Genomic DNA, 10064 nt, shown 5'->3' with positions numbered 1-10064 from the left:
TATATATATATATATGTGTGTGTGTGTGTTTGTGTGTATAAACTTTTTTCTGGCAAGCACCCAAACAAACCAGTGTTGTTTACTCCATAACTGAACTGTTGCAAATGCTTAACAAGCCAACTGAAGCGTAGTTAAGAGATGAACGTCCTGGGGTTTCATCATTTCCCTGAGCACTGCACAGTCTGACCTCGGGGTGAATATGATGGGACATCCATTTCTGGGAAGGCTGGCGGCCATCTTGAATGTTTTTCACGTGGGAATAATCTTTGTCAGTGTGAAAAGTGCGACTCCAAATGGTTTCAATTGGACTTTTTGACTTTTCTCACATAGATGAGCTGCAACAGTTGGTTTTCTAAGATCACTGCTGATGTCTTTCTTCCAGGTGTTGTGTTAATACATGTCTGAATGTTCCAGAGCAGCAAATCTAAAAACCTCAGCTTCTTGTTTTTGCTCGCTAAATTAGAAATCACTAAAACGCATTTGATGAGTAGAGCTTGGCTGCTACTTACCCACATAATTTCTACAAATGCAGTAGTGGTTTATTTAGTTAGACTTTTTAATGCACTGCTTCTGCATTTTGGCTTCATTTCTTGCAAAATAAATAATGACACAGTGTGATATGCAGGGCTGTCAAACTTGGAAGGAAGTCTAGGTGAACGGCCTTTGGCCAAAAGCATTTTTGATTTCCCGGAGTGGCCAAAAACTGACATAAACCAGTATGTTTTTCATAGCCGGCTCATTTGTTAATGTCTCAAATCTGAATTCATGCGTACCTAAACACAAAAACTGAACCTTTCATGGCAGCTAAATAAAAGTTATTTTAAGGAAAAGTTTTAATGAAACCAAATGATGTGAGGATCACCTTGAGGAGAAAAACAGTTTAATATTTCTCCTGGATTTAAAATGACTCCTTTCCACCAGGTTCATACAAAGTAAAAGTTGAAGGAAAAAGTTTATTTAAAAAAAATACTACAGTAATTTCTTTATGTACCTACTGTAAATCAGGGTTCCTACAGCTAAAGGTAAGTAAAATTTGAGACTTTTTAAGACCTAATTAAAACCACTTGAAATGAAATTCAAGACCAACTTTATAATAATCGCAAATGGGAAAAACCCAGTTGATAATTTTAGCCAAACATTTATTTTAAAACAAAACAACGAGCTGCGAGAGGCAATCCGTAATTTATTTAAAAAAAATGTTACCAGTTATTTTAATATTTGAGATGATATCCAATCCTACAATGTTTTAACATTTTTAAAACCTCTGAAAGATTGATTTAAGACAGGCCTTATTGCTGAATTGATAAATACAATGCCTTTTAAGGATCCACAGGAACCCTGTAAATAAAACGTTATATGTAATTAGAGGGTTTTAGTCGCAGGATGGGCCTTTCCTGATGGAGTTTTATTAGACGGGTTTTTCAGCAGCAGGAAGGTTTTTCATGCTGGAATTGCTTCACTGCTGTTGGGTCATAATTTTTCCATAAACTCTTTCCAAAATGGACTGTTTTCTTCAATAATGAGGTCCCTCATTCTGTGCTTGAGGCCACCACCAATCATGTCTCTCCATAAAAATACGTAGCCATCAGCGATGCGTTGAAACCAACAGCGTGGACCAAAAATGCTTTAGAGCCAGAACCTTCACCTTCCAGAGTAAGACTCTTCAAAGCTGCGACTGTTTGCTGAGATTCGGCCAAGAGATTAAACTAAATGTTTCATATTGGCTGGAACTTAAAGATGCTGCACACAAACCTCAAAACTGATATCTAAATATTTTGGGGATTTAATTCGTTTGCTCAAAAACCAGTAAGTCAACATGCTCGTCCACCTTACCCCATTATTAAAGTACGTGTCTAAAACATTCAGTCCACAGTCCCTCCTCTTTTCATCCGGGGCTAGCTGGTACATGGCCTGTCAGGAAGAAAAAAAAGCAGAAATGTGAGCAACCACACCAGGCCAAGATCATTCATCCATCTTTAACATGTTTGTCCAAATAAGGAGAAACACAGGCTGAAGGGAGGGCATATATAAAGAAAAGGATGGTATGTTTTAAAACAACAAAAAGGAAATGAAAATAGAAATGAGCATGAGACTTCAGAGTGATGTTAGGAGGGACAAACACTTCATCTTGCTCAGGGATGCAAACTTGAAATCACGTTAATCTTCTCATTCTAGCACAAAACAAGATGACGCCTCATTTTTTTGATCACAGATTGTGTTTTTGGTTAAATATGACCGTACGTGGGGGGAAGCTGCTCTGAAGTTTGACCACCTCAAGTCATCTGTTTGGTTTGAAAACAAGCTCTGCAGAGAAAAACAGGACTGGGCCGTGTAGCTATGCATCACAGCAGAGACATGCTGTCCTGGAGGGGTGGGAGGTGGACTAGAAGCCCATGTTCTGAAGAGTTGCTTGAATTTTGTGGATTTTTTGCAGCCAGTGTGAGTAAATGAAGCTTCCAGAGCTTGCATCTGTCTACGCTGAATCTCAGTAATGTAGGTCCTCATTAACACCTCCCAGTTTTCCTTTCTCGCATACCACCAGGGGCCTAGGCACAAGCTCGGGCCTGTGTTTGCCTGCTCACCCAGGGGACCTGCCTCTGACGTGGGCTTGACCTCATGGAGGAGTGCAAAGAGGAAGGGGAGGGGTCTGCATTCTGACAGCCCGTCTAAGTCGCTAATCACCCCTCTACGCCCACCCCGCCCTCCAACCCACGCTGCTGCTAAGAGCAGGCACTGATTTCTCCTCTCCCATTTCTTGCTCTGCAGGCTCTGGTTGAGGCCGGCCTCATGGGAAAGACCACTGACAGATGGAGAACATGAGAAAAACAGAAACAGGCAAACACAGACGGGGGACGTAAAAAGGGAGCTACGAGGGGTGGGGCAGACATTAGAGCATCGAATAATAAGTGTAAAAGTCTGAAATTTACAGACTTACCACAGCATCCATGAACTCGATGCAGCGCTTCAGCTCCGGTCTTGTGTCACAGTACTGACGGAATAACAGACGACCAATCGGCTGCTTCTCACAGAGACTGGAGAAGTCCCTCTCTGAGAGGACGATGACGGGAGAGAAGCAGACATGTAACACATGAGAGCTGGGATTATATGATACAACCGTTCATTTCATACGAAGAGGTGTCAAAAGTATTCACTACTTAATAATATAAGTAGAAGTATAGATACTAGGGTTTAAAAATACTTTTTTTTGGAAGTAGAAGTATCAACTCCAGCTTTTTACTCAAGTAAAAGTATAAAAGTACTGGTTTTAAATCAATCTAAAGTATAAAAGTAATGAACACTTAAAAAAGCCATTAAGGATAAAAGCTTAGTTTGTGCCACAGGGTTGTATAGTGTGTGTATACCCCCCCCCCCCACACACACACACACACCTCCTCCCATTTTTCTTCTAAAGTCAATAATGAGTCTAATGTTAAATTAAAATGTTAATGTTGAAAAATTTGGAATTAACTGACTCGACTAGTTGTTTCAGCCACCATCATCTTCATTCTAGGCTACATCTGCTACAGCAGTGTTTCCCAAAGTTGGGGTCGGGACCCAAAGTGGGGTCCCGAAACATCAAGATGGGGTCCTGAAAAGATTTTCTGAATTAGTTACATTTTTGCCTTCGTTGTTACAAAGGAGTGAGGTCAGTGTATTTAAAATGGATAAATGTAGTATAAAAATATTTTTACTAAGCCCATGTTTAGTTGACCTGATACAAATGTTTATCATCCAAAAATAGTTGGGGGCACAGGTCTCTGCTGCTGTTATTTTGTGGGTCAAAAGCTGAAAAGTTTGGGAAGCACTGTGCTACAGTCTGTCCTGCTGGAATGTGATGTGGTTTGTGTCATCCAGGTGTGACGGAGTGAGTTCAATCCAATAAGATGTCAGAATGGTTTATATTTACACCTCTCGTCCAACCACAATCAAATTCACTCTATCCAAGGGCTCCATGTATCTGGATAGATTTCTTTTTATTTATTCTTTTCTGAACAATGAAAAAATGGAATAAAAACAAGTCAAAGTTAAATAGAAATAAAATACTTTTTGCATTATTACGAATTAAGTAGAAGAAAGTACAGATAATTGGCAATAGCAGATAACAGATACTGGCAATAGCCACGCTGTAGGAGGGGGACAACTGAAAACGGAGGCCTCCACCTCTGTTTAATGAGGGGTTGCTTGTATTCAAGACAAGCAACTCGAGTGTGATTCGCAATGCTGTCGTTGCTATCATCGTGTCCCATGTGGGTTTCACCCAGGTGATGGTGACTGCCACCTGTCGCCATCTTGAGCCCTTTACAAACCTAAGAACTGAAAAGCCCTGCGAAGGGTTACAAGATGAGTATCCTATGAAATGAGTGAAGGAAATAACCAATGCAAATTTGCTGCATGAGTGTTACTTTTTTCTCGTATTCATCTCCTGGCTCTGAAATAAGATTTATTTGTAGTGAAGGTAAGGTGTTCCGTTTGTCTGTAATGTTAGCAAAATATCTTGTGAACCACCTACTTTATAAACAAACAAGAGATTGCAGTAATTATTGAAAGTTTGATCATGTTAAAAACAGGTCAGATTACACAGTCTAATAAAATGTCCTCCTAAAAGCAGCAGAACTTTACAGTAAATTGCCACAAACACCAAACATGCTGTCCATGTTTTCTGTTAGTGTGTCAGCATGTTTTTCCTGTGCAGCTGGTCCCTTCTTATTAGCACTAATGGTGCCCATTTGACTCATATTTCCTCTTTTTTTTTGCCAAATGAGGAAGAAGAACCAGGACACTGGATGACAGTAAGGACAGATGCACACAAGACAAACATGCGAACAGACAGGTAACCACGCATGTGGGAAAAGACGAGGAAGAGGAAGGATGCTGGGAGAGTGTTGACACCTACTGCACGTGTAGTTAATAAATCCTCACAGTACCACGCCCTAATGCTAGATTATGGCTTTTAAATAAAAATCTTAACAGCATATTTAGAAATGTCTCCTTTTTCTTGGAACTTCTACAACTGATTAACTTTTAGAGTCAATTTAAGCAGCTATTTAGCATTAGCAAAAATAGCTTTAACTCAGTTAAATATTTGATGTGATAGCAGCTGAGAGTCATTCACACTACATCATTTGAGCACTAACAGATCATGAAATTTTCTAAATTCCTGCATGAATGGGGGCAGGTGACGTGGACTCCTCCGAGGAATGCTGGGCCTTTTTATTTTTATAAAGGGGGTCATCTTTTCACCCTCTTGCTACAATAAACAAATCACTGATGACTAATCAAACAGGGAAGCACTTGCAGATGTGCAAAAGTGACACACTGACTAATCAATTCTCTGAAAAGAGTTTTTATTTTTATTTAACCTTTATTTAACCAGGTAGATCAGCAGCAGCACACAGACATTACAAAATTCAAAACTACATATATTAACCTACATTAAAATACTTCATGATAAATAAAAGAATGAAAGAAATGAAAACTGATGACTGCTTATCTAAAACAGACACTGATTAAATCACAAAAGAAACTTGATGATCTCAAACAACCTCGATGGAGCAACTTACTGCTGGAGCCAAATATCATCTATTTAGACATTTGCTGGTTGAGTCAAGTGAATTACAAACTGTGGCATATTTGTTACATCAGTGTGTTAAATGAAAAAATTCTGCAGTAAATATATCGTTGCTTCAACAAGTGTAAGAATAAACAGCATTTTGTGTTTTTTTATGTTGCCTATTCTCTCTTAACTTCACTTAATATCTTTTGTGCACTGAGAAACTCATAAACCCGTTTCTCCTTTGGGGATTATTAAAGTTATGCTACAAGTTTTGTTTGTTTTCATATTATTGGTACAGAGAGGACTGGGACTTGGCAACAATTACTCTCTGGGACATAAATGATTTCAGTGGCCATGTTTTCATAACTAGCTCTATAAACATTTGTTCTATAAAAACACAACCATTTTCCTGTAAGAACAACCGCCAAACTGACTGACAAAAATTAAACCCAACACAATCCAGATGCAATGAGACAACTTTTAAAAACAAAATATGACCCCAGCTTTGTATTTTCACTCAAATAGTACTAAAATATCAAATGTGTGTGTATTTCTATCACTATCTTGCTTAGATGAAATTTCAACATAAGTTTCATTGTTGCTTTACTACTCTAGAAGAAAAAAAAAACACAAAAAAGTTAATAATCCCATTATTAGTTCTGCTGTAAACACTTTATAAATAATTAATGAGGCATAGTGCATTTTACAAAAAGGCAGTACTGAGCTGTTTGTTGCCAAATATCGATCAGTGTTTCCTTCATCAGGTAGATTTTTGCCTCCCCAAATTAATACAAGCATGAAAAGTCAGTGAAAATGAGAAAAAATAGCAAAAATAAATAAATTAATTAATAAAATAAAATAAAATAAAATAAATACACCTATTGATCTTATTGTATGTGCACCAACCTGATCAGAAAATTCCTGTTTTAAAACTGTGGAAAAATGAGAAATAATGCAAGACAGCAAAATGTCATAAAAAATAAACCAGGAAAATGAAAAGGAAGAACTGTAAAGTTGAGCAAGCACAGACCTGAGCTACTAACTGCCTGTACCAGCCAAGTAAGCTGCAATTACAACTTAATTAAAACTCCAATTTAGGCCAAGACAGGGTGGATTAGTTAGACCACAAACGGTCAGCTAAATGTGAACAAACGAGCCAACATCTGCATCTGACTGGACTGCAGCGAGAGCATTTACTGTCCACTGAAAACACTCAGTTTTTGAGTATTTTAAACAGGTTTACATGCCTGCCATTATGAAAAATGACAGCAGCACACGTGCTAAAATGTATTGGCTGGAAATAGGAGGAGAGGGAAAACTGACTGAAGGGATTGAAGGAGTGAGAGGAGGAGTGGGGACTGTGGCTGGCAGACAAAGTGGCTGCAGCCCACTAATGTAATCTGGGCTTCCAAGAACTACTACTCACTTGTCAAGGCTAAGGTCAAATGCCTGACGTTATCAAGACACAACAAAGACACAGCTATCAGTTGTTATACTGTATCCTTCTGTGCACGTGTGTGTGTGTGTGTGTGTGTGTGTGCGTACGTGTACTGAGCAACACATCTCAGTTTAAATACACAAGGAGAAATGTTTTGATCTTGGTCTGTATGATAGGGAAATGACACAATAGCATCTATGCAATGACGTGTGTACATTTCAACAGCTGGTGTGCGCACACGCACGAGTAGATACCTTTACCCCATCTGTGGAACCCTGTGGAACGTTATAACGAAGATAAATGAGCAAAGTTTCAAATATAAAATGTATCTATAAGGCTTAATAAGATAATAATGTAAATGCTGATCCAGTATTCACATTAAAACTTATCTGGGGGCAGTAATATTGTTTTACAAACTAACTACTTCGATGGGTGAAACTCGTGGGTTTTATAACTTTAATCTTTTATGAAATATGTAATTTTATTTACAATTTATTTCTCTCCCCATAGAAAAATATTAAGAACTCTAATAGCTTCAAAAATATTTTTCTTTAAAATCAGCTTCTGCATACTGAATTCTATTTATTTTTCTTTTAGTTTTAGGTATACCAATCTGCTACTTTATACTTTTAGTTAGCCTTTTGATATATTTACTGTACATTTTAACTATTGTAGTGTTTTTCTCATGGCTTTTAGCTATACTAGTGTTTTCTCAAAGCTTTTAGCTACTTTGTTTCTCAAAGATTTAGCTAATATTATCCTCATAGATTGTAGCAAGTGTTTTTCTCATGGCTTTTAGCTAGTTTTTTTCATGGCTTTTAGTTACTATTAACGTCATAGATTTTAGCAAGTGTTCTCAAAGATTTTAGCTACTGTTTTTCTCAAAGCTTTTAGCTACTGGTTTTCTCTTGGCTTTTAGATAGTGTTTTTTTCGTGGCTTTTAGCTACTATTTTTCTCATAGATTGAAGCAAGTATTTTGTCTCATGGCTTTTAGCTAGTATTCTGCTGCTTTAGACTAAATAGTTTTGCTATTTTTAACTTGCATTTTTCTTCTACCTTTAGTAGCCTGCTTCTTTTAGCTTTTAACTAGTGTTTTGCTCCATTTAGCTTTTAGCTACTATTTTTGTCATAGATTGTAGCAAGTGTTTTTCTCATGGCTTTTAGTTAGTATTCTGCTTCTTTAGGATGAAAGGTTCTGCTTTCTTTAGCTTGCATTTTGCTTCTTTTGGCTTCCACCAAGTGTCCTGTTCTTTTAGCTGTTAGCTAGTGTTTTACTCCTTTAAGCTTTTAGCTAGTCATTCAGCACTCAGCATTCCCACTGCGTTTTCATCAAAAAGGCAGCACTGGTTTCTGTAGTTGGATTTGTCTGTGATGATTCGGGACGTGCAGTCGTGACGACAAAGAACATAATCAGTGCTGAGTAAGAGATATCACCAAGAGGAGCGTATGCATCAATAAGCCTTTAACTCTGCCTTTTTTATTTTATTTTATCCTTCCCTGTCCTTAAAACATCTCTCCTCTCACAATAAAAACCTTTGTCTTCCTTTTTGGCCTTTTTTTTATTTGCTCTCTCAGCCCTCCTCATCTGCTTCTCTCTGAAGTGGCTGAAGGAGTGAAGGAAAAGGGAGATATAGTGGAAGGAGGATGCGTGGAGATAGAGAAGAGGGAGGGTATGAGAGCATGTGGGGGAGGGTAGCACTGCAATCTCTGGCAGAGATAGCTGTGACGCACTATTACACACACTTGTGCTGTGTGGCATTCAGGAAACTATGGTGGGTGAGGAGTCCTGGGGCTGGAGGATTTTCTGGATCACAAATAAAACTGGATGGAAGCGAATTTGATGCATGAGCAGATACGTGTGTAGACTGTAACATTAAAGGGGAAAAAAACAACAGTTTCCCTTTCACACACACACACACACACACACACACACACACACACACACACACACACACACACACACACACACACACACACACACACTTTCCTGCCCCCTGCCTATAACCGCGGGTGGAGACTGTTGAAACAGGAAGGAAGTCCAATCTGAACTTCCCCCCGCAGTCAGACCCACCCCAACGACAGTGCATGGCAGATTATATTCAGTCCTGTTCGTACCGATTGTGCGGCGCAGCTCCTCACACTGACTGATGTGCGGGAGTTTAAGCATCTCCTTCCATTTCTTGCTGCGGCCGTTCCTCTTTCCTCCTCCACCTGGGAGACACAAAGAGAGATTTATGTGAGCTCATCAGTCAAATCACTGCTGCAAACACACATCTTTGTCTTTTTTAACAACAAGTAGCATTATCAGCTCAGGAGTCAGAAGGCATTCAGCTAAGTGTGTGTGTCAGTGTGTGTGTTTTCACGTGTGTGTCTTGGTGTGACCAGAGGCAGATGGTTTATGTCACCAGTCGCCTCGCTGCAATATGACAGAGCATGTGATGAAGAACACTGACAGCTTTTAAAGATCAGCGGAGCTCTGTCAAACATTAGCCAAACATAACTATAAACTACCGTTCTCACACACAAACACACACACACACACAACACACGTAACACGCACTCACACAGGTGATGAGTAGTCAACTTGGTGGATCCGTCAACCAAAATGTTAGGAGTGAATAACCAATACACAACCACATTCTTCAAAGGAACTGAGCCGCTCCTTGCAGTGTGTGTGTTTACAGTACTTGATTTTACTACAGAGTGAGGACCATTGGCGCCATAGTTACTATCAAAGTGAGGTCTTCAATGTAAAGTGAGGACCTCTTCAATGTCCTCACTTTGTTTGCAGCTCTGCTGTGCTTTACTAGTTAGGTTTAGAGGTATGGTGTGAATTAAGTTTTGGTTAAGGTCAGTGTTTACTATAACCCAAAAAGTGAATGGAAATCAATGGAAAGTCCTCACAAGGATAGAGAGACATAATAAGTGGGTGTGCTAAGGTGGTATCTCACTGAGCTGAAACTGAGAGACCAACTCAAAACCACAAGAAAACTGTAAGTGAAATACATAAATTCTCAGCTGCAGTCTCACTGAACTCGAGCGTTACTGACGAAATGATGAGAGAATCAGGG

The 10064-nt window shown here is 39.0% G+C and overlaps 1 protein-coding gene across 2 annotated transcripts in view; it reads right to left on the bottom strand.

Moving 5' to 3' along the window:
- Positions 1 to 9230, bottom strand: part of grk4 (G protein-coupled receptor kinase 4) — a gene marked incomplete in the record, with an annotated part of 31975 nt that extends 22745 nt beyond the window's left edge. The window contains 3 exon segments of one of the 2 annotated variants that reach the window (XM_014018116.1): positions 1834 to 1911; positions 2936 to 3048; positions 9109 to 9230. In XM_014018116.1, the coding sequence (XP_013873570.1) occupies positions 1834 to 1911; positions 2936 to 3048; positions 9109 to 9160 (243 nt within the window). 2 annotated transcript variants of the gene reach the window in all.
- Positions 9231 to 10064: the final 834 nt, after the last annotated feature.

The sequence above is a fragment of the Austrofundulus limnaeus genome, unplaced genomic scaffold (genome assembly GCF_001266775.1).
Source record: "Austrofundulus limnaeus strain Quisiro unplaced genomic scaffold, Austrofundulus_limnaeus-1.0 Scaffold183, whole genome shotgun sequence".
NCBI classification, from domain to species: domain Eukaryota; kingdom Metazoa; phylum Chordata; class Actinopteri; order Cyprinodontiformes; family Rivulidae; genus Austrofundulus; species Austrofundulus limnaeus.
The sequence above is the reverse complement of the archived record's forward strand: the minus strand, read 5'-3'. Positions and strand labels throughout refer to the sequence as shown.